The sequence below is a fragment of the Maniola jurtina genome, chromosome 22 (assembly GCF_905333055.1).
Source record: "Maniola jurtina chromosome 22, ilManJurt1.1, whole genome shotgun sequence".
NCBI lineage: Eukaryota > Metazoa > Arthropoda > Insecta > Lepidoptera > Nymphalidae > Maniola > Maniola jurtina.
Genome location: NC_060050.1, coordinates 8,291,122 through 8,317,290, shown reverse-complemented (window position 1 = coordinate 8,317,290; position 26,169 = coordinate 8,291,122). Strand labels below are relative to the sequence as shown.

The 26,169-nt window shown below is 36.3% G+C and overlaps 2 protein-coding genes across 4 annotated transcripts in view; one reads left to right on the top strand and one right to left on the bottom strand.

The window, feature by feature from the left end:
• Positions 1-2,626: 2,626 nt before the first annotated feature.
• The window catches only part of LOC123876709 (CDC42 small effector protein homolog), a 40,919-nt gene continuing 17,376 nt past the window's right edge, over positions 2,627-26,169 (top strand). The window contains exons 1-2 of one of the 3 annotated variants that reach the window (XM_045923024.1): positions 2,627-2,819; positions 4,670-4,671. The gene's annotated coding sequence lies outside the window, so the exon portion shown is untranslated. Of the gene's footprint in view, positions 2,820-3,034; positions 3,054-4,669; positions 4,672-26,169 lie in introns of those variants that run through there. The other 2 variants (XM_045923025.1, XM_045923026.1) reach the window with 2 other exon arrangements.
• LOC123876704 lies at positions 18,820-21,110 on the bottom strand. Its single transcript, XM_045923017.1, has 2 exons — positions 19,871-21,110; positions 18,820-19,118 (listed from the first exon to the last, which is right to left on the bottom strand). Exons 1-2 carry the CDS (start codon positions 20,810-20,812, stop codon positions 19,110-19,112), a joined length of 951 nt encoding a protein of 316 aa, XP_045778973.1. The 5' UTR covers positions 20,813-21,110; the 3' UTR covers positions 18,820-19,109.

Here is a 26,169-nt window from a genome sequence, read left to right as displayed (position 1 = left end):
GGAGGGTTCGGCCGTGGCTAGTTACCACCCTACCGGCAAAGCCGTGCCGCCAAGTGATTTAGCGTTCCGGTACGATACCGTGTAGACACCATACCCCTTCCAGGTTAGCCCACTTCCATCTTAGACTGCAACTGCATGCACTGCATAGGTGAGATTGCAGTTAAGGGCTAACTTGTACCTGAATTTTTAAAAAAAACTTGTGCTTTAAGACATTGTCTCCTGCTTGCATGATTCTAGGTAAATGGGAAGTATCCTATAGGTTTTGATTCCCTTGCCGGGTCTTGACAGACACGACAGGCCAAGTAGCCCTATAAAGGTTCCTTTTTAGGGTTCCTTTTTTTCATTTTAGGCTAGGGAACCCTAAAAATACTAAAATAAAAAATATATATACTTAATGTATCAATTATTTAAGACACTGTAAAATCCAAGCTTAGCTCGGACTGGATTAATTTTAATAAACTGGATATTCTAATTAATGCACCGAATATTAACTCGAAGGACCTCCCATAGTCTTAGTAGGTTGACCATGCTTTATACTTGCCAGTTTTTGTATACAACATGGGAGCATTCATTTAGCAATGTTTTTAATTTTAGTTTGTTTCAATTTTAAAGTTTCAAGATACAAACAGGCGTTATGGAATTTTTTTAACAAGTATACCTACTTGTTAAAAAAACTTGACTTTGTGTACCTATAAGTTAAAGGACCGGTCTCATTTTGCATTAATTAGGTACAATTAATTCTTTTAAGTTAAGAAGATAAAATATCAGAAAAGTACCGCATGAAATTAATTTTACTTATCTACTCTTACTTTTACTTTAGGTAGGAAAAAATCATGAGAATACATTAATTTTCCGGGACAAAAGTAGCCTGTGTCACTCTTCAGGTCTTTATATTCTATATTATACTCATGCAAAAAATCACGTTGATCCGTTGCTCCGGTAATGATTGTAGTCCGTTGCTCCGGTAGTGAAACAAACCATAGATATGAAACAGTCTATGAAACAAACACTTTCGCATTCAGAATATGGGTAGTGGTGGAAGAAGAAACTTTTTTAACCGACTTCAAAAAAAGGAGGAGGTTCTGAATTCGTCTGAATCTTTTTTTTTTAATTCTAATATTTTAAGGGGCTTTTGTAGGTGACCTATACGCCTGCGGTACAAACTAAATTAGAAGAAAAAAGTTTCTGTCCATGTAATATCTACACGCGTTGAGACAGTAGTGATATTCCAGGCGAGTGAACAGTTTACACGCAGCGCGGAGAAGCATTCGTGCAGAAACTATGCGCCCCAGCGCCCCATGTGTGCACGCCTCATCGTCAGGGATGCCTAATAGGGATAGAATCCTTTTGGATTCATTATCATCATCAGCCTGTGGACGTCCACTGTTGGACATAGATCTTCCCTCTAGAGCGCCACCACGCCCGGTCCTCAGCCTTCCTCATCCAGACGCTTTATATTCGCTACCGAGGACAGGAATAGTAGCGCTGCCGGGGACTGGGGACCATTGTGTACTGGCAATGCTCATAGGGAGAACTCCTTTTGGATTATGGCCTGAATATACAGAAACCGGTGATAGCCTAGTGGTTTAGACGTCCTTGTATTCGCGGTTCCAGGAACGGATCTCTAACTTTTCGGAGTTGATATTATATCAAAATTGCTTTAACGTGAAAAAAAGCATCGTAAGGAAAACTACTACTACCTAACTACTACCTACCTGTGTGAAGTCTGCCTCCGCACTTGATCAGCGTGGCGGATTATGGCAAGCCCTTCTCAATTGAGAGAAGAGAGAACATTATGAAAATTCCCAAGCGTTCCCTTACAATGTTTTCTTTCATCGTTAAAGCAACCTATTGATTTTATAAAGTTAGAGATGCGTGCCCGGGATCAAACCCTCGAACTTTTGAATAGAAGGATCACCGTTTGAAGAGCACCTTGTATTTAGCCAATCTTAAGTTGGACTGTAGTAAATTAGGATTAGAGCTTAAATATACAGAAATGCGATCACAGCGTAGATCGACAGAACGTCATATTGAACGCGTGTACGGGTGATGCCAAACTTCTTGACCGCTTTGAAGTTGTGACGAGTAGCGTCGCATTAGCATTGAACTAATTAGCGGGAAGACGGCGAAGAACGGAACTAGATAATATATTATACTCAAATGTCTGCTTCCAACTGAGGAATACGTTATAAGTAGGTATACATCGAAGTGACAACGCTTTTTATATTGTAACCATTGATAAGTCAATGATTGGAACAATATTTCTTTGTGCAATATTGATAGATAAGATAAAAACAGCTAATAAGTCCACGAGTGTGACATTTCGCTTTGAGTCCAAGAAATCACAATAACATGTTACAGACAAACATTAAAGTCGCGATATCCTTTCGCCTTTCCTCTCCACATAAAAGAAATGTGTAAACGGCCGTGGCATGGCATACAGAATTTGTATGTGGAGCGAAACCAAAGCAATACAAAATAGTCTTACTACAAACGAATTGATCCCTTATTACATGAAGATTTAAAGGTGAATAATCTGAGCAGGATGTGGTATTCTTAAGGCCTTTAAGGCGCTTGAAGGGGCAAGTCGACCGGCGCGGCAGTTCCAACTTCCAACTTCCATGCTCGATTCACGTCATCAGTCAAATACAGATCCGCGTGTAGGGTGTACGCGTCTTTTGCTGCAGTATAAACTTCAAACCACTATCAAAGAGTTCAATTAATTACCAGTTCACTTAAAGCCACGGTGTTATCTGTGTATCCTCTTAACCGCATACATTGTTTCTGTGTCTACGCAAGCATCACGGATTTCTTCTACAGTGAGTAAATGACTTTTATTGGAAGTTTTGGAAAGTTCTTCTTTAAAAATCCAAACATCACAGAATGTTATTCAATTAATTTGATCCATCTAAATGGAAAACATGTTGCGTCTGCAATTCCGTTACTGGTGTCTTATTTTGAACTCGTCTGACTACTGTTCGTTTCTGTACCCATTATCTTAAAAATTGTTACCTAGCACATTATCAGCTACTTTCATGAATATTCAATTTATGGTATATTCTTATTGTCTATATCGTTTATAAGAGTTAATACTTAATTAAAGTAAAGTTGACTGGAAATTGCCATGACTAATCTGTGGTTGGCTGCGTTTATTAAATATTTATAAGTGGCCTGTTTGTTTGGATATCACTTACAAACAACGGCACGGCACGCTGAACCTCACTCTCAAGTGATATGAGTAAAATATTATGTTCACTGACTAATTAGTAATTAGCTTTAACGCTATATTTATCTGCCACCCAAACCTAGCATCATCACGTTCTCAATTTTGTAATCTAGCATCGACGCTTTTAGCATTAAATGGCGATTTACAATCATATACTTATAGCTAACTCTTAAGTTATCTCGCCAGCGGCTTTGCCCGCGTGGATATAGTTTATATTTGGCAATATCTTTAGTAATCGAAGCGTGAAGATCGAGGGGGATAACTGAAACAACATAATGGAATTTCCTAGAGCTAAGTCTCTTCAAATTCTTTCGTTTTCTTCTTTGCCGGTGTAAGCGAAGTGTACAGGACTTGTCAACATTATTCATAGTCCTATGCCTACTCTCATCATAATGGTTATTGTTATTTGCTTTAATGGGGTCTATACACTATCAATATTATCACGATACGCCATATCGCGATCATCAGGAAATATTGATGGTACCACTACCAATTGACAATAGCGCAATGTATCCGGATGTTCTTGAAACCCTGTGATACCAGAATCGCGGTATGGTATTAATAGTGTAACCCTCCCATACCCTCCCCAATGTACGATAAGCATAATGATTATTTTTATTATAGAACTAGTTAACACTGTCAATATCACGGAGATGTAAAAGATTCCTCCTATTGACATAGAATTACCACTATAGACAAATGACCCCGTTTAGATATTGCGTCTAAACTAAAGTGCGCAATAAAATAGTTGCCCAAATGTGAAAAGGTTATATGTTCCATAGCTCTAAATTCTAAAAGGTAGGAATACCTTTTAGGCAATGTGTGTAGAAAAAGTAAAGAACATGGAAAATAGTTTTGAGAAATTGCATTGCGCACGTCAAATCAAAATGATATGAACATGATGATGTATAAGCCTATATCATATGTACTTTATTTATTGTGAATCGTAAAACTACAAATTCTGAATTTTTGAACATGAAATGAGAATTTTTTATATTCACTTCATTTCACTTCTCAATTTTGGATTCAGTGCTAATTTTTTTTTTGCCTGTAGGAGTAAATAAATCTATCTTGTAGACAATAGATGATAGGTACTCGAACATAGGTAGGAAGATCTACAATATCATCTGCTGTATGCCAAAATTTACAAATTAACATCATGTACAGGATAATGGGTACACTATTTGAGGGCCACGATTTTCAGCAAAGAAGGAACGATCGAAGAGAAAGAAAACTCAGTTCACTTCTTTAATTCTATGTGCCTTTACTTGTGACGATCAGATCGTATGTAACTGGTTTAGTCAAAAGAATAGTACGGTACTCGGTACAGACAGAGATGACTAATAATGACAAACTAGTAGAACGCAATCTAGAGGGAAAACGGTACAATACAACTTGACATTGATTGAGAATTACTAATTTGTTTTGACAATGGATACGAAGAAGTTGAGACGGAGGTTTATGAATTTGTTTTTGAATTTATTAGTTTTATAGTAACCACTAACATCCAAAGTGCTTGAAGATTCTTAAAGTAGGTAGGTACGTAGCTAACTTTAAGGACAAGAGTTGTGATGCCTAATTTTGTTGTAAAAAAAAATTAACTACTCTAAATTGACTATTTGTAGGTACTAGGTAGTAGAGACGTAGTTTAGTCTCTTTTACTGCAAAAAAGTTGATTTACTAGGTAGGTAGGTGTCTATCCTACATGTTCGCTTTATGGACCAAATACCAAAAACTTCTTCTTCTTCTTCTTTCTTAGCCTTTGTTAATCCATTGTTGGACATAGGCCTCCTCACGTGCACGCCATTCCTCTCGGTGTTGTGCGAGCCTCCTCCAAGTCTTTCCCGCCAGCTTGGTAATGTCGTCTGACCAATGGACTAATGACCAAAGCGAGCAATGGAGCGGGCCATGCTGGGTATAACGCTCATTGACCGTGTGCCAAACGCCACGATCCGGAAAAGAACGAGACTAACTGATATTGTTTTAAATACCAAAAACACTTTGACTTAATACAGATGCTCTTATATTCAATGAAACGTAGACACGTGTTCTAGTCTGTCCCAAATATTAAAAATCTTATTTTATAAACAAAATTATCGAGAAGTTGGTAAGTTAAATAACATAAGAACTAAGTACCTACTTACTCAAGTGACTATTATTGTCTTGAATCATGTACTTATATATTTAAAAAAAAGTAGAGAAAAGTTAAGAAATGAAAAACTCTGGTTCTGCTATTCAACACCAGTTTCATTAAAGAGATGAAAGACAATGTATATTGTTGTAATAAAGATTTAAAAGGAGAAACTGAGGGTTCGACTGATCAATATAGATTCCAAAAATTTGAAATTTTGCATAGAGTTTTTCATTGAAGGTTAGCACATAGACCCAAAAATTGCACCCCAGGGATCTCAAGACGGGTCAAGAGTGAAGATCGTTGTGAAAGACATAATATTTTGTTTCAATCCACTGTGCAATCCACAAGCAATCTACCTATGCAATCTCGTCTACATCGGCACAAGAACGGAATATAGATGATCGCAAATGAATCCAGTTTACGGAATAACATCTTGCGTGAGCCAACCGCTGGTGTTTTGCTGAAAAACTGTCTAAATTTATGTCCGTCTGTCACGAGCATCCTCGAAGGTCGTCGACCGATGTTACTCAGCCATACACGTACGTCTATTTCCAACAAATGAATCATGTTCTTGGCTAAACAAAAGGAAATGTATTTGTGTCCATTGCGAATTCGTATTTTTCGCTTTTAAGTAATTATAATTACCTAGTTAATAGGTAGGTAGGTATTCGCATAATAGAGCACTTACCTGGCATTATTGTTAAATAAAGCTGTATAAGCGTATTGTTTATAAATATTAAATATAATTAACGTTTTGACGTTGAAATATCGCGTTTTTGTGTTAAGTTGATAAGTTAAATATACTTAAGTATGTACCTACCTATTTATTTTATATAAGTAATTATACTTATTTAATTCTACATTATTTATATTTCCCTAATGCAAGTCACTATTTACTTTCTATTTTATTTATCTACTTATTTTCGTTATTAAATCAATAAAATCGTTGTAAGAAATAATATCTCCTTGCGAAAACTGCCGTTAGGAAATGTCTGGCGCCCCTATCCGAAAATTGTTCGAAATATCTTTTCGGAATGGATTTACAATGTCATCCCTATTCCCTATCAAGAGTCAAGTCAAGACATACGGCTAGTATATCGCCAAGTTCTACACATATATTATTATTCTTTAATAATACTATTCTTTGATTACAGCCAAGCGCTAGTCCATAAATTAAAAAAAAAATGATGTGTGTGGAGAACGAGGTCTACTTTATACTTTGCAGTACGCGTGCATTCGTAGGACGGATGAGTAGGTACGTACGTCTACGTTCCTACTCTACTCTGAAATTACAACATTAACCTAACACTTAGGCACAAAATCTTAAGGTATCATAAAAATCGTAAAAATAAAATATCTTTACAGTTAAGACCTTGCTTGGGGTTTGAATCCACAACGAATGATACTATTCAACTAATAATAATTAAATACATTAATATTAGGTATGTTATCATATTAGCTAAAATATTTCTTAAAAAAACTTGTGCTATCACTCGCAACGTATTAAAATTTAAAATAACAGCTGTAGCTACTTCCAACAAAAGAGAAACGTCCTTACAAAATAAGGTCGTGTCCACATTAATTCATCCAATTTCTTTACCTTCACTTACTTTACTTTTACAACAATACTACAACTGCAACGATGAGACCCATTCTATTCGCAACAATAGACATGAAACCATATTTATCTAGTGACGCTCGTAGAACTATTGTTATAAATAACACGCTTCATATGCCATCGTAAAGGCACTTGCTACTCGAATTTGATTCATATTGTTTTATTGATAAGACAAAGGGCTAGTAAAGTTAAATGGAAAACTAAATTGGTGTATCTTCCAAGCTAACGGTCGGAATTGTCAACATAGTGAGATAAACCAATCTTTACATAGTAGCTGTAATATTATATCACTGTCGAAAAATTCATTATTATTATAAATTTTTCGAGAGTGATATAATATTACAGCTACTATTACTCGTACTTTAGAGTTAAGTTACTTAAGTTGTCTAAATTACTCTTAAGTTCTCTAAATTGTGGTACTTGTCAAAAAACTTGTATTTAATTATTTTTTTTGTATGGAATTAAATAATGCTTTATATTTTAAGCTTTATATTAACATACGTACTTTCTTATTTATAATGTGGGTAATGCTTTCTGAACACTTGATCAGTTATTGCTAGCCCAGTTTAGGAGAATAAACTCAAGCTTTTTAATTCAGGCTTTAGAACGGCGTTTCAACGTTTCTAAACAGTAAAGATATGCAGGTTAGCTCACCCTCCGAGCGTGATGTGTTAATCTTCACAATCTACATTCCTCAGCCCTCATTACACATACAGAACGCAGGTTAAAAGCCTTCGCAACTTGTACCCACAGTGACACAGACCTGCTCTTTCTATCTAGTTATGTACTATATACCTCATCACATCATAATTATGATCAACTCATTGCGGGCTCACTACAGAACACGGGGTCTCCGTCTACCACGCTGGCCAAATGAGGATTGGCAGACTTCGCATACTTTTGAGAACGTTATGGAGAACTCTTTGGCATGCAGGTTTCCTCACGATGTTTTCCTTCACCGTTATAGCAAGTGATATTTAATTGCTTAAAACGCACATAAAGATCCGAAAAGTTAGAGGTGCGTGCTACGGATCGCTTAAGTTAATTATCTGGAAGCAGTGATAGCCTAGTCACATAGTAGATATCCTCTGTGGCCTAGTGGTTAAGACGTTGAGTTCGGCCTTCTATTCGACAGGTTGGGGGCTCGATCCCAGGCACGTAGGTACCTCCGTCTACCTTTTTGGAGTTACGTTTCAGGAAACTACATATGCTATAACTTAACGGTGAAGGAAAACATCGTAAGGAAACCTGCATGCCTGAGAGTTCTCCATAATGTTCCCAAAGGTGTGTGAAGTTTTCCAATCTGCAGCGAATAGCCGTGTTCCTATACTATTTTTTCATTCACATTTTAAAATCATGATGCAAGTACCTAATTGAAGCAATATTACGCATTATAACAATGTGATACGCATAAGTAGGACCTAACACCCTCAATAAATTATAAGTAATATAAGGAAGTGACCGAAAATCGATAGCTGCTATTGTAGTCTCCCCTAGCTATCTTGTGTCTTGTGGTATATTGACAGATAGTGTATTCGGTATGTAGTATACCTACATACGCATTACATAAAGCTTTAGACCGCCGCCGAGTTTCTTGCTGGTTCTTCTCGGTAGGAAAGGCATTCCGAACCAGTGGTAGATGCTTTTGACGATTCAAAAGAACTTGTAAAAGTCTAATTGAATAAAAATATTTTGAATTTTTTTTGAATTTTGAATTTAGATCTCAGCTCTAGTATAAGACCTTAGAATAACAAGGAGACTTTTCTTTTCTGTAACAATTTATATTTGGTCCGTATATGTATTAATGCCCTTGTGGTTACACTTAACGGTTTTGGTAGTGCTCAGTGAAATTCGAAGTCATCTCGAGACTTGCACAGCATCTTGCAAGCGGGAGGCGGTCGCCATGACAACCGGGTTGGGCGCGCTATTTTCGTCTTGATCTCGCAAGAAATTCCTCCTGCATTAGTATTACGTTTCGACATACAGTACAGTGAATTAAAATTGCATACAAGTACTTGGTAGATCTCGATAACCGATTGTTGATCAAACACATATAAACCTTAGACTTTCAAACTTTAAGGGCATCTGACAGGGGGATGCCACGACACTAAGTGTCTGGACAGACGTACGGACGGACGGATAGACAGACAGACAGACAGACAGATACACAACACAAAGTGATCCTATAAGGGATCCTTCCGTTTTTCCTTTTGAGGTACGGAACCCTAAAAATTAGACTTTATACTTTGACGTTATTTTTTTTTACACCTTTATAACTGTTATCTCTCAAAGCCACCATGATTCAAACTTTATTGCTGATCGTTCCTCCCTGTGTCGGGGACAATACGCAGATAAACTTACAGCTTTCATAAAATAACGAAGGTCTGGCACGCGCTGACTCTTTTTCTATATTGTCTGTCCCCTTCTTGAGTCGTGATAAGTGTCTTATTTAGCCCCCTTCCCCTCCATCACCACAGACGAAGCATCACTCTCATATCACACTTGAGTGCTATGCTTGAGTCACTCATTAGAGTCAACAAGATAGCGCACGTCACAGTGATTGTTCTCTACAGGATAGTATTGCACGCTAAAGATGGCTTCACACGCACCGGTTTACGAGGACGAAGGTCTGCCGGCCGACAGTCTAACGTAGAACTCGACGGAACTGGTTAACCTGGACTCTTTCGTTTTGTTATATTCAAATTGGTTGTATATTAAAGGATAGTAGGATGAAATGTCTTGAACGAATCAGAGCTGCGGTACTAAGACCAATGTGTCTACTAACAATAAAACTTGCAGGAACCACTTTCTAATGCATAACTTGCAGAAATTGACCTGCTGTGCTGAAAAAGTGGCTGATTCTATTCCTATACCATTTCCTCTTTTTCCTCCTATTCCTTTGACATGTACCTATAGTGTGCTAATTAGTTCTCTCACTATTGGCTAAAATACACAGTTGCAGCAAGAACCCTAAATTCAGCCAATCACAACAATTAGGTACGAATGAAGCAACAGTAGTAATGACCAACTTTCATGCTAATACAAATAACTGGTCTCTACTCTCTCGCTCATTTGAATGAAAATATTTCAAATGAATTTAGAAACTTTCAAGTAAAATATTGTATCAAAAGGACTAGTGAGTCTTTCATTACGTGATTCTACGCTTTCGTTCGTTTCCCCAGACTAGTCTATGTGGTAGACCTTCTACCGCCAATCTGTGCGTGTGTGACTGCCTTAAGTTGTGAGCTCTTAATCATGATTGGCCTTACTTCCTTATCTGCTAGACGTAAACGGAGACGGACTTATATAGCGAGACGAGGTTTTAGACGCATTACCATCTAATTATGTACTAAGGCACAGCGATTTTATTCTCGCGATTTTTATTCGCGCGATTTATTTTCCGCGTACGGAATTTCACCTGCACGCACTTTGAATGCGCCATACAACACCATACTGCACAAAACATTTGCACGAATTTAAAACCACACCGCGTGTTTGTATCAAATCACAGAGATTTTTTCCCGCGTGAATTTTAAATATCCACATAATGATTATGATGATACAAGTGTGATTGCAATTGCGAAAAAACGCTTTTTAACCACTGTGTGGGCTAGCTCTTACTGTGGATATGATGGGCCCTACCACAGAACTCCAAATATATGGCCCTACCTATATGTAGGCCAGTTCGGGCCGCTCCATCGTCCCGCACTTAACATACGATTATTCTTTCTAGATGGCTTCGTCGAACCTCTGTATATGTAATATCATATTCTTACTCTGTGGTAGGGCTATTCCTCAATGCGTAAACACAAGCCCTATCTGCCGAGGTTCTATTTTAGCGCTGAGAATGCGAGCAAATGGGTGTTAGCGCAATTTAGCTTGTATACCTACCTACTCTGACTTGAGGAATATTTTATCTGCTATGTTCGAGCTAAAATTAGTCAACTAACTATACGAACGGAGACTGCTTGCGAAGGTACACCACGCACGTCATCTTGTTGAATAATAAATCATTATAATAAAGGATTTATCATTAATTCTACTTATAAAAAAATTTAAAAGGCGGGACTGAGAATATTTTGTAGATACTTATTCCATCTCATCTCATGTCCCGTGGGAACTACATTTTTCTGGGATAAAAAGACGGTAGCCTATGTGTTTCCCCGGGATGCAAGCTATCTCTGTACCTCGCCAAAAGTGGTTTTAAACGGATGGGCCGTGAAAAGTTAGTAGACTGACACACTTTCGCATTTATAATATGGATATTTATAAAAATGTTTTAAAGAGATTAAAAGAATAAAAGAAAAAATTTAAAATAGCAATTTATTAACATTTTTACACCCAACTAACAGTTCATTGTATCTACCACTTACCAGCTACCTCCCACAGTCTAATCACGGTATCTAATGGAACAATAAAGTAATTCTTTTAACACAAGGCTTACTTTACTTTCGTAGCTGTAGGTCGTGGGCGTGGGACATACAGCTACGTTTGAAAGGTTCATTAATTACTGTCAAAACAATAGGAACATTGTTTACGTGAAAAAAGATCTTGAAAACACGTATAATAAATAAATGGTACCTACCTATTAAGAGGAGGCTCCTTTCAACGCGCCCCACACAAACGAAATTACCCTTTTAAAAATCGAACTCCATATTTCGAAACACGCTTTAGAAGCTAAATACGTGAATCTATACTAATTATGTGTCTGTGGTTTGTCAGAGTTACGTAAAAATAATGTAGTTTCAAAGTTACACGAGTTCAAAGATTTGTATGTCTAAAGTCTAAACTGTTGAGCCCGTGAACTTTGAAACCATAGAACACAACTACTACTATACTATTTTAAACTATAATAATCACACTAATATTATAAAGGAGAAAGTTTGTGTGTTTGTGTGTGTGTATGTTTGTTACTCCTTCACGCAAAAACTACTGGAAGGATTGGGCTGAAATTTAGAATGGAGATAGATTATTCCCTGGATTAGCACATAAGCTACATTTTATCCCGGAAAATCAAAGAGTTCCCACGGGAATTTTAAAAAACCTACACCCATGCGAATGAAGTCGCGGGCATCAGCTATAGTAACTAATACAAGTAGTACCTAAATTATGCAAATCTGACCAACAAGAGACCCAAAGCTCTAAATTAAGAATCAAACTTTGGTTTATGGAGAGCGCTCTGAATATAATATGTTAAGTTATTTTCTTACTTGATATTTAAAATAATTACTAGGTACCTAACTGTTACATTTAAAATTCAAAAGTTCAGTGGGGACTGCCGTCAGAAGTGAAGACTTTTAAACTATGAAATAACAGTTTTTATTTTTGGGAATTCAAGAATTAAGATTTCATAATTTGTAAATTAAAAGTTTAGTTTTTACATCTATCGACAATCTGATCACTATTAACATTAGCATGTCGGTGATGCGATCTTGAAATTTTTAGCCATCTCAAAATCGCCCAACGTTAAAGAAAATTCAATGAAAGGTTAGAAAATATCTATTACGTACCCCAAATAATTATTACGTCTACGCTTGCCGTTCTAACTTCCGTTATGCGACAAACAAGTCTAAAATCTAAGGAAAAACTGATTAAATGAGTGAGTATGTACAGAGTACTTAGGTAATTACCACAACCACGCCACCGCCACCACTAAATATAAATATGTACCACAAATAGTCCAACGAAGATCTAAGAAATAAGTATCATGAGTTATTAAAACATACAATATTAAAAACTTACGAACTAAGTCGACGATTACTTAATTATGTATTCGTAACTACAATATATTAATCGAAATTCGAAAAATATTTAACATCAATAATGATTAATTATTAAATTAGTAGAATTTTTTAAAATCGTAGCGCTTCGTAGAAGTGACGTAACTCTGAGTTACATATGATTTGAGTTAAATAATAACTTAAGTTATGGAAATAGGTTTACGGAAAATTATTTAAATTGATTATGGTTAAGTATAATATTATGATTATGTATTATATTTAAATGCTTTATTATGATTACAATCAAGATTAACTTGGACCTGAGTCATGGACGTTGTAAAATAATGTATTGATGATTTCAAATTTCACTCGAAGGAAACATGACTTTATTCTAAAATTAGCTGATGCCCGCGACTTCCCGTGGGAACTCTTTGATTTTCCGGAATAATAAGCCTATGTGCTAATCCAGGGTATAATCTATCTCCATTCAAAATTTCAGCCCAATCCGTCCAGTAGTTTTTGCGTGAAGGAGTAACGAACATACACACAAACTTTCGCCTTTATAATATTACTAGCTGATGCCCGCGACTTCGTTCGCGTGGATGTAGTTTTTTTATAAATCCCGTGGGAACTCTTTGATTTTCCGGGATAAAAAGTAGCCTATGTGCTAATCCAGAGTATAATCTATCTCCATTCTAAATTTCAGCCTAATCCGTCCAGTAGTTTTAGCGTGAAGGAGTAACAAACATACACACACACACACACACACACACACACACACACACACACACACACACACACACACACACACACACACACACACAAACTTTCGCCTTTATAATATTAGTTTGATAGTGTGAAGTGTGATAGTATGATGAAGGAAAATTAATCCAACTAAAAATGATTTGAACGCCTACCACGCAAAAGGCAGCTTGCATTGCTTGCACGTTCAGCATTTTGCTGAACGAGTTCGTGTCATAGATAAACACGTCAAGAGTCAAGACGGCTACTAGAGAATAAATCTATACCGATACAGGCGTCAGGCGGCCATCTTTATCTCTTCCTTGAACAGATTATAAGAGACGGGTTACGGAAAGCATAAACTCTGATTTATTGATATGGCGAAACGGCTTATAGTTGTAACTTGTAGGTACACTGTAGACATCATAAAATATCAAAGGTCCCGGCTTTGATTCTGCCATATTTAAGATTTAATAATTATAGTAATTTAACTAAGTGGACCATGAAAATATTTCTTCATCAACCAAATCCATTTTAATATGACTTGTGCTGTAAATAGGTATAAAATAAGAAAAATCTTATATCCAACTTTGCTCATAGTCGGGAGGCTGACATAACTAGAGTTTTAAACGATCATATTATAAATACGTAAATATAAATGGGAAGTCCTGGATACGATTCCCAGCAGTGTGGTGCCAATTTAGAATTTCATAATTTAAAAATTTCTTTGTATTGGTCTGGTTTCGGCCGTGGCTAGATACCACTCCATCTGCCGTGTTGCCAAGCGATTTAGCAAGATGTTGTAAAATTATGACATAGATTTTTTTTTAAAAAGTTTGATCAGAAATTATTAGTCGCATACCTAAATTTTAAGTATCCGAGATATTCACGAAAACAGATGAAGCAAGAAAGATTTCTTTATGAGTCTTTAGCAACTTTTAAAAGCTATGTGTACTTATTGTTAATTGTAATATTTTTATCTGAAAACACTTATATTTAAATATACCGATTATGAGGAAACGTTAACACTACTATGTTTTTCTATAGGTTTGTGAAAAAAGATTCTAAGTTCGCAATAACCATAAATTTGCCATTACTTTTGTGTAACATCAGTATGTATCCGGGTTAACTAGAATATCTGCCAATAAGAAACGGCCTTCAAAGTAGGTTGGCTACTAACTACTAGCACCGACTAGCTAGCCGATTAATTTAATAATTTCAACCGTAGCTTAGATATTTTATTGCGATATGTGTAAGACTACAACTAGGTACAACTAGATGGCTCTCGCGACTTAGTTCATTGTTTTCCCAAAATAAAAAGTAGCCTTTGTCACTTTCACATGGGTAATGATTTATAATATTTATATTTATTTCATATGATTCATATTTATTTCATACTAGAGGATGCCCGCGACTTCGTCCACGTGGATGTAGGTTTTTGAAGATCCCGTGGGAACTGTTTGGTTTTCCGGGATAAAAAGTTGTCTAGGGGAATTGTGCTTAAGATGACATACTCAGATAAGATGACACACCAGCGGTATTCTTTAAATAAATCGCGGTAAAGGTAAACCCGTGACGTTTTTGGAGAGCGTCATAGGTGTCGCTAGTATCGAAGTTCAGTATGGCGGACGGTGAATGCACATCGCAAAGTAGTTAACGTTTTCGTGATTTTAGTGTGAGAAAAATTTTGTTAACGCATTTGTTTGGTAGTGAAAATACACGTAAGGTAAGAATCTTTTGTTTGAACTAATTTTAATTGTAATCAGTGATTATTATATGGCATAAATATTGATAAAACCGTATTCTAACCTAAAAGGTTTTGCTATGTCATTTAAATCAAAATTACATTATTCGTTTGGTAAGATGACATACTTAGACGTCGGCGTAAGATGGCATACTATGTCATCTTACCCCCTATAGAAGGATTATTAGATAGGTACTTTTTATTCAGATACAAGGTAGCCTGCAATCTCACCTGGTGGTAAGTGATGATGCATGCAGTCCAGTAGTTATTGCGTGAAAGAGTAACAAACACACACACACACACATACAAACTTTCGCTTTTATAATATTATTAGGATATTAGGATTGCGTGAAAGAGTAACAAACATACACACACACACACACACACACATACAAACTTTCGCTTTTATAATATTATTAGGATTTAAACGACACCAAAGATGTGCTTTTTGTTACTTGGAAAAGACGACATACCACCTAAAGTTTAAGATGACATAGTGTGCCATCTTACCATATTGATATGTCATCTTACACACATAGACATAAGTGCGATTAATGTTTATTTTTTAGTTTTCCATTACGTCGATTGTTCCAAAACTCTGATAATTTTGTTGAGTAAAAACCATTTACAAATGTACATAAGATGTTGATCTGATATGACTTCATTTATTTTGAATATTTGTCTTCAAACAAAAAGTATGTCATCTTAAGCACAATTCCCCTATGTCAATAACATATGGACGTAAGCTACCTCGGTACCTAGTTTCATACAAATCGGTTGAGCGGATGGGTCTTTAGGAATTTCGTGGGAACTCTTTGATTTTCCGGAATAAAAAGTAGCCTATGTCCGTCCCCGGGATACCTATAAGCTAACTCTGTACCAAACGTTAGAATCGGTTAAACTGTTGGGCCGCGAAAAGTTAGTAGACAGACAGACATATAGACAGACAGACCGACATACTTTTGCATTTATTATATTAGTATGGATGGGTAATGATTTATAATCTACAAATATATTATAAAGAGGTAAAGTTTGTAAGTTTGTTCGTAGGAAGTAATTTCTCTGGAACTATTGAATCGATTTCAAAAATTCTTTCACCAATAACAAGCTACAAACTTCCTGTGTGACATAGGCTATATTTTATATTCAAACACCCGTCGTTTAGGGCGGGTCATTATAGTAGTATATATTTTCCAGTGGGTCTGCTTGACAGTAGGTAATAAGGTTCACTCTGGTAATACTCAAATCTATAAAGTGAGAAATGAGAATAGATGGAGCCTCTTCTAATAGCTCCTACTTTCTTAAACATACCGGCACTACGATTATTTTTCTAGAACTTTCCTATAGTAATTTTTTCAAGTTTTAAAAACTTTAAAGTGACTTCACATTCAATGGCAAAATTAATAATAATAACCTTTAGCAATGGCTGTTTCCTTTCCTGCATTTTCCAAGGCCAGGGTCTTACTGAATAAAAAGCACAAAAATCACCCGCATCAAAGTTCAAGTTTATTGAATCCCAAACCTGCATGTGACGTCAGCCTTCACACGAATTTATATCTACCTGCTATTGACATAGTTACTTTACAACTTAATTTATTACTAAGTACTTTTTACCTTATATTTTCTGCTAATATTAAAGGAACTATTTTGGCGAAATTCAAAATATTATATTATTTAAATAAAATAACACTTATGACAGACAGCAATTTATTCGGACGCGGCCAACAAGAGAAAGAATGACAGTTGCCACAGAACATATTTTATACAATGACATTGTCACAGAGTAGGTACTATGCGTTCACACTTCATCATCCTCCCTTGAACGCAAACCCATAGCTCCAAGGAAGTGTTGATGCTTTGGCTTTGGCAGGGCTTTGGTCAGCGAGTCTGCAGTCATCAAGCTGGTTTCAACGTACTCGACACAAATCTCTCCATTGGCTACCTTGTCTCTTACAAAGTGATGCCGCACGTCGATGTGTTTGCTGCGAGCCTGAAAACTTTCATTACACGTTAGCTTGATTGCACTTTGGTTATCACAGTACAATTTCAGAGGAAAAAGTTTTTCTTGCGGCCAAAGTTCAGTGTGCAGCTGCCTTAACCATAAGGCTTCTTGAACTGCGGCAGACAGAGACATATACTCTGCCTCGGTGGTGGATAAGGCTACTGTTGGTTGCCTCCTTGAGTTCCATGATATGGCAGAGCCCTGAAACATAAAAATGTAACCAGTACAAGAACGACGATCTTCAGAGTTTGAAGCCCAATCAGCATCACAGTATCCAATGATTGATTCGTTATTTGGCTTGTACATTAGTTTCATATTTCTTGTACCCTTCAGGTAACGCATTAATCTCTTGACTGCTTGCCAGTGATTAATTTCAGGTTTATTATTAAATTTACTCAAAGTGTTAACTGCATAGGTTATGTCGGGCCTAGTTCCTTGGCATAAGTAAAGTAAACATCCAATAGCTTCTTGATAGGGTACTTCTGTCAAGATATCTTTACCAGAGCTTGTAAGTATCATTCCTGGTTCCATGGGTGTACTCGCAGGCTTACATTCACCCATATGGAAACGTTCTAAGATCTGATCAATATATCTTGTTTGATCAATGCATATAGCATCTTCTAAGTATGTAATTCTGAACCCAATGCAGTAGTTAGCTCTTCCTAGGTCTTGCATTTTAAAATTATCCTTTAATTGTTGTTTTAAATTTTTAGCTTCATTTTCATCAGTATAGAACAAAAGTAAGTCATCCACATATACTGCAATTATTAATATATTTTTCTTAGAAATGTTGTAATAGATACAAGGTTCGACCTTTGACCTTTTCAAACCAATATTTTGTAGGACATCATTTAATTTCATATTCCATCTTCTGCTTGCTTGTTTTAAGCCATAGATTGATTTATTAAGTTTACATACTTGTTCATTTTGTTTATACAATGGTGGCTGCTCCATGTACAATTCCACGTCAATTTCACCTTGAAGAAAGGCAGTCACAGCATCCATCTGCTCTATTTTCATTTTGTATTTAACAGCCAAGCCGATCAAGTATCTAACTGAGGTATGACGGACAACAGGCGCATACACTTCTTCATAGTCAATACCTCGCCGTTGTGCATAGCCTTTGATAACTAATCTTGCTTTATATTTGCTTATGTTGCCTTCTGCATCCAGCTTCGTTTTATAAACCCATTTGCAAGGTATGGCTCGACGACCTGATGGAAGATCGGTGAGTGTCCACGTGTTATTCTCTATTAGTGAATTATACTCAGATTCCATAGCTTTTTGCCACTGAAGACAGTTAACGCTTGACAAAGCTGCCTCTGGTGTCTCAGGATCCTCTTCTATCGGTGTAACAGAGCTGGTTACCGCCTGACATAAAAAAGTCTTCTTGATGTTTTGTCTAGGTCTCAAAGATATCTGCCTTGGGGTAACTTCCTTTATTGGCTCCTCTGGTACATAGGTCTCATCAGCACCATAAGTTGTGTCAGAGCTATCTATAAGAGAGCTTGTATTCAGATCTGCTGCATCAGCAGTTGTGCTGCAGGACTCTTTTGAGGTCTCTTGTAAGCTGTCAGTATTCTTTTCAGTCAATGGAATAAGTGCATAATCCTTTTTAATGTCATTTTCTAAAAATATGACATTTCTACTTCTTAAAACTTGTTTCTTTGACTCATCATATAACCTATATCCTTTTGTGTCACTACAATATCCAACGAATATTAATTTTTGAGATTTACTATCCCATTTTTGTCTTTTCTCTTTGGGAATATGCACCATAGCTTTACAACCAAATATTCTCAAATTACTTATGTCTGGTTTCTTTCCACTCCATACTTCCTCAGGAGTCTTGTATTGTAGCGACTTCGTGGGAGCTCTGTTGATGACATATGCTGCTGTTGACACTGCCTCAGCCCAAAATTGTTTAGATAAACTGGAATTTAAAAGCATACATTTAGCTCTCTCGACCAAGGTTCGGTTCATTCGCTCGGCTAAACCATTTTGCTCAGGCGTGTAAGGATTGGTTGTTTGATGTTGGATACCTGATTTTTTTAAGAAGTTATCAAATTCATTATTTACATATTCTTTGCCATTATCTGTTCTTAATATCTTAATCTTTCTATTTAACTGATTTTCAACAAGATTTTTGAACTCTTTAAATTTTTCTAAGGAATCAGACTTTGATTTTAAAAAATAAACATATACTTTCCTAGAACAGTCATCAATAAATGTAATAAAATATCTGGCACCTCCCAGAGATAGCTTTTCCATGGGTCCACATATATCGGAGTGAACTAAACCGAGGATTTCAGAAGCTCTCGTGCCCTCATGCTTAAACGACTGTCTCGTCTGCTTTCCTTCAATACAAGTAGTGCAAAGTACATTATTTGTATTTATGGACTGTGGTAAATCGGTACCAGTAGTAAATTCTTTAATTTTTGCAAGGTCAGTAAAGTTTAGGTGACCTAATCTTTGATGCCATAAATAAGTAGAAGTAAAAAGTGCATATGCTGCATCATTCACCACATACATATTATTTATGCATTTAGCTGTCAAAATTAATTTCTGATTTTGATAGACGCTGCATTCATTTTCTGTAAATTTTAACTGACACCCATTCCGAGTCATTTGACTGACTGACAGCAAGTTGGTTGCTAGTCCTGGCACGTATAAAACATCTCTAACCTGAATGACTTGAGTGTTGTTGCCGGATCCTGGTATTTGTAGATTTAAATTGCCACATCCTTTCACTTGTAAGCTTTTACTGTCTGCCATTTTTATCGTTGCTACTGTTGCTGTCTTGCGATCATATAACCAATCTTCTCGGTTGGTCATATGCACACTCGCACCGGAGTCGATGACCCAGCAATTGTCAACGCTAACTGAAAAAGCAGAAAAAGCAGCTACAAATCCAGAATTGCTATTATTACTTTTAGATTTACTCTCTTTCTTCTTACTAGAAGTACAATTTGTGCTCTTGTGACCATATTCGTTACAGGTGTAGCACCTGGGTCCCTTTCCGTGACCCTTGTTCCGAATAAACTTGTGTACATTCCTTTTATTATAATTAGTATAAAATGCAGCTGAGTCAGAGGACTTTACATCTTGTAAAATTTTAGTTTTTACAAAATCTGCACTAATAGACACACCTGAACTCTCTATTGCCATGATCATAGGTTTGTAGGTGTCCGGCAAACCTGCCAGAAGCAAAGTGCCTAACCACTCATCATCTACAGCAAAACCTATATTTCTGAGTTTGTGTGCAGTGGACATCACCTTGTTCACGTATTCCTCAACATTTGAGCAACTATCTAGGCTTGTTGTAATTAAATCTTTCAAAAGTCCTACCTTACGTGACAGGCCGGAGTCGTCGAATGCGCGCTGTAAGTTTAGCCATACCTCGCGTGCTGTCCGTGCTTCTTGAACGTGTATATAATTTACCGGGTCAATAAGCAATATGATTTTTGACTTTGCCTTGACATCTTTTTGAGCATTTTTAGCGCCCGGATCAATACATTCCCACAAATCCTCGTGCTCGAGATATGATTTCACGGCGAATTTCCATGTATTGTAGTTGTCTCGACCAGTGAGCTTCTCAATAAAGGCAAGTGGATTGATTGACGCCATGATGTCCTGAAAAGTAAAGGCCCTACGCGACACGCGTTCGTCCGAAATCTGTCTTAATCCGCCGAAATAAACTGTATTTATTTGATTTTAATTTATTACGCGCAGTGGCCGTCCGGGGCCCAAAACCTAAAGGAACTATTTTGGCGAAATTCAAAATATTATATTATTTAAATAAAATAACACTTATGACAGACAGCAATTTATTCGGACGCGGCCAACAAGAGAAAGAATGACAGTTGCCACAGAACATATTTTATACAATGACATTGTCACAGAGTAGGTACTATGCGTTCACACTTCATCAAATATTTCCAATGATCGAACTAACTAGAAAGATTTGTAACAATCTTCATAGTTTTGATTCGACCATCCTTGCAAAGTTTCGTTTAACGACCTTATACAGAATGCACGATAGAATAAAATAACCATAACGCGAGGGGATCTGCAGTTTCTGCACCCCAATATAAATAGTAAGGTGAAACACCTGATGACTCACGAACACGATCGGGTGCGTCGTGAAACATCGAGTACCTTCGGAATATCTACTTATAAGTAAAAGGACCTTGTTATTGGAAACGAAGGAAATGAAAGGAAAATTTTTGATCTCTCCTCTCTAAATGAGAAGAGTTTCGCCATAGTGAGACCACTGCACCTTTGAGATCATAACATAGTATATGTGTACTATAATATATTATATACTTTATAGTATGTACATTGTACCTGTTAGAGTGTATGTTTATATATGTATACTCCTGTCTTCGTCAACGCATTTTCCACCACTTTTACACACCCGCGTTTTCTTTCCCGCCCCTTTTTTACTGCCCAACCTTCTGAACCATAAAATGTGACAGGTCTAACAACTGTTTCGAGTTTCTCTAATGAAAACTGTCAGAAAAAATTATCGTCTAGTGCTTACCACTGGTAACCTCGTTGTGCAATTCCTAAATGCAGTCCACGGTACTCGCTTGCTAGTTACCAGTGCCTAACACATCACATAGTAAGTAGGTACCATACTGCATACTCCGACCTATATTTTTCAGGTCAGGTGGCTCATTTGGCGCTGTTTTTAGATGCTGTTTATAATACACATTGTGTAACAGATAGTTCGCTCTCATTCCCAGTCGGCCACTGAAATACAACACCCTGGATGTACATAAATATGAGTTACTAACCTGATCCGGCCGGCTTCACACGAGTGGATTTTTTGAAAATTGGAGAGGGGGTGGAATTTCCAAAAATCCTGAAATTTAGTCCGAAAGCCCAAATACCAATTTTCATAGTTCATATGAACCTACTTGAAAAATCACGGACTTTCATAGAAACTTTCATTCTCCATTTAAGATCCTTAGGGATGGAACTTCCAAAAATCCTTTCTTAGTGGGCGCCTACGTCATAAAAGGACGTAGGCGCGTAAAACATACTGTCCAATATACCCCAGCGGTTTAGGTTGTGGGATTATGCGTTGATAGATCAGTCCATCAGGTCAAGTATTTTTATTAACCCCCGACCCAAAAAGAGGGGTGTTATAAGATTGACGTGTGCATCTGTGTATCTGTCTACCTGTGTATCTGTCTGTGGCATCGTAGCTCCTAAACTAATGAACCGATTTTAATTTAGTTATTTTTTGTTTGAAAGGTGGCTTGATCGAGATCATGTTCTTAGCTATAATCTACGAAAATCGGTTCAGCCGTTTAAAAGTTATCAGCTCTTTTCTAGTTACTGTACCTTCACTTGTTGGGGGTGCTATAAATTTTTAATTTACGCTTGTATATTTTTACTCGTATGTTTGGATATTAGATGTAGTCTCGCATGTAAAAGTTTCAAAAAAGTATTGAAATTGAACTGCACTAAATTCACTCATTTCAGCACAATGATCACGTACGAGACTTTACTTTACTTAAGTACCTACTTTATTTTGTGGCTCGTAAATTATATTGAAGCGTGACAAATTGATTAGAAATTGCACCAAGGCATGTCGATAACAATAAAAATCATTTCACTTCGGTATTTCCGGTAAAAATTATATTTTTTAGCGCAATTTAAGTTGTGCCTTTTTGTAATCTACAAAAGAATTTAATACTTTCAGGGATTAGTTAGTTAGTTTTTTTTTTCAATTCGTGTATCTATACTAGCGCTTGGCTGCAATCAGATTTGTAAAAATGCAGATAGAACGCGGTTGTCTAGAAAATGCCTACCTATTCGCTCTTGAGTTAAGGGACACATATTAAAATTGGAGGGTTAGATATATTATCTGTTCTAGAATTACAACTTTCTCTAATTTTGGCTAGCTTGAAGTTAAGCTTAAGCCATTCTATTAAAAATTCAAAACGAACAAAATAATATACAAATTGAATGATTTAAAATCTTCTGTGGGACTTTGTTTCAATAAATAAATCTTTTGGGTCATTATTAGTCTCCATAACGTTCGGATATTAAAATGTCTACATTTGAGAATATTTATAACTACATTATGCTCTGGATCAAATAAGTCCACAAGTCAGGCGAAGCGGGAGATAAAAAGTCTATTTATAAACTGGGTTACTTAGGTTCTTTCGTACTTCTGTTTAAATTCGTAAGTTGCAAACATTATAATATACTCAGTACTCACCTTCTATGTCAAAAGAGATTGACCGCATTGACTATCTTGTGCACTTACGGTTTTTACATTTGAAAAACATAAATGATAACCATCGAAAATCTTCTTTAAATAACCTAAATAGGTAATTTGGGTACCTAATACCTAGCTATTCATATGATTTACTATCGAAATATTTTCATTTTTTTTTTTTTTTTGTTTTAAAAAATAATATTAGCCATGTTAAATGACTAATATTCCCCTTTCCTCTCCAACTAAGCGTCAGGCTTGTGCTAGGAGTAGGTACGACAATAGTGCAACGGGCGGGGTTTGAACCGTCGACCTTTCGGTTTTCAGTCCACTCCTTTACCGGTTGAGCTATTGAGGCTCAACCGGACCTCACTCATTGAACCTTATTTTTTAGTTAAGCTTATTTTTGCCCTTGACTACCTACCTACTGACCAAGTAGCCAAATACCTAAGTACTTAAATAGAACAAGCCAAAAAAGCCTAACTAACCATTAAGGTTATCATTTGAAAGGCATAAAAATAAAGTTAATCGTCTGTTGTGCAATCAAACTGTGTCAGTGCTAATCGAAAGTGCATGTACTGTGAAAATACTTGTAAACAATGCATAATGTCAACCAAACGATTTTTACAAAGCATTGCAATATTTACAATTCGGATTATACACACAATTTTAACGTATTGGCTACGGAATTTAGATTATTGTTAGGGTTGCCTCTGTTTTAGGAAAATGCAGAAAAATAAAAAAAAAGCTTGTTTAATTTATTACTACCGCGGCTTTAGGTTTTAAAATCCCATGAAAACTCTGATTTTCCGGGACAAAAAGTAGCTTCTGTTGTCTCTATCTCTAAATTAAAGTTACAGATCTAAATGTATTGCTATCCCTTTCATAATGCTCTCCGAGGAAAAGAATAGCACGTCTCGTGCTATTCTTTAAGGCTAAGATCTATAGACTGCACTTGGACTTTGCTCAGACTTAAGACACTGTTAAAACGAGACAGCGCTATACCTACCGCTGGCATAAATCTGTCTCGTTTTAACTGAAACTTAAGTCTAAGCAAAGTCAAAGTGTACTCTATAGATTTCAACCTTAGACCCGTCAAGTTGATTAGAGATTGTGTACAATAGAATAAGCCATAAGTTAAGTGTTCTTATCCCTATAAAATAAAGAGTAGCTTTATACTTAATAGCCATAAGAAGTATGTGGGTATAGAATAAAGCGGAACTATTATCCCACTAATCCTAAACCCGTCAATAACAATTATAATTAGTCATCAATCATTGAACAACAGTCACTGAGTCGTGAACATAATCACCGATAAGCAATACCGGCAGAAAGGGTCGGCGAAGTTATCTAAGTATATTATCTAATATTTACTATATAGTATTATGTATGCACAAATCCGAGCTGATCCATGTCACTTTCGCCTCGTGTCACACAGATCGGATCAGCCGTAAACTTTCACTGGTCAGGTCACTGATCAGCGATACTTAACTATTGGCTGATACAAAAGATTGGCATAGATTACTTACTTACATAGAGAATAGATGTCTAATAAATACGCTTATGCTAATGCAAAGCTCAAAATAATTCATGGATTATATATGTTTTGTTACATAATATGAGACCTACCTATTTTCTGAGAAATTAATGGTTTGTGAGTAGAATTGTAGACATAATAGAAATGGTTGCTATGAAAATCTTTAAAAAAATTAAAAAAAAAAATGCTCAACACCAAATAAATAAATAAAAGGCAAGATAGTTTATCAGACATTAGTTATTACTAAAGAAAACATTTTTTTACTCAAGTATCACACTAATATTATAAAGGCGAAAGTTTGTATGTGTGTGTGTGTGTGTGTGTGTGTGTATGTTTGTTACTCCTTCACGCAAAAACCACTGGACGGATTTGGCTGAAATTCAGAATTTAGATAGATAATATCCTGGATTAGCACATAGGCTACTTTTTATCCCGGAAAATCAAAGAATTCCCACGGGATTTCGAAAAACCTAAATCCACGCGGACGAAGTCGCGGGCGTTAGCTAGTTTATCATAAAGTACCTACAATAGTGCAGTAATTTGCAGTAAACTGCGCCGCCTTCTTGCTTTACGATCTAGCCTATAAAAATCAGAAAATAGATCTTCAAACTTCGTTTCAAAGTACGATTTACTTACCTAACTACATTGATTCCAAAACAATAAAATCAGTTATAACTGACGCTGGTTTTTGGCAACCCTATGCAATTTTGTTAATTAGGCATAAAATTGCACGAGATAGAAAGGATGGTAATTGGGATATACAGTCCCATCCTTCGAATTGTGCAACCACAATGCTTCATACTGGAACGCAGTTCTTGGTGGTCTAGACTCTAGAACGGTATATATATATATATATATATATATTTATATATTTATTTTTCATGTACCAAAATTGTAGTTACAAAGTTAAGATAAATTAAGCTATGTACATAGGAAATGCTTATCTCTAAACAGAGATTTCTTCCAGCTTCCTCTTAACGGTACTTCGACTGAGACAAAGAAAAAATAAAAAGCATTTTTATTTACACACGCACTCACTCCTCTGCGGTTCTGAAGTTGTCTGAGACAAATGACAATAGCTAAAGGCACAGCAGACACAATTGTCTACGTATAAGGGTGTAGTCGGTACTCAGTAGGTATTTATTAGGCTGAGCCACCATTGTTACTTACAGGCTACGTACATAGATGTTTTAGGTACTTTTATTTTTATTGCAG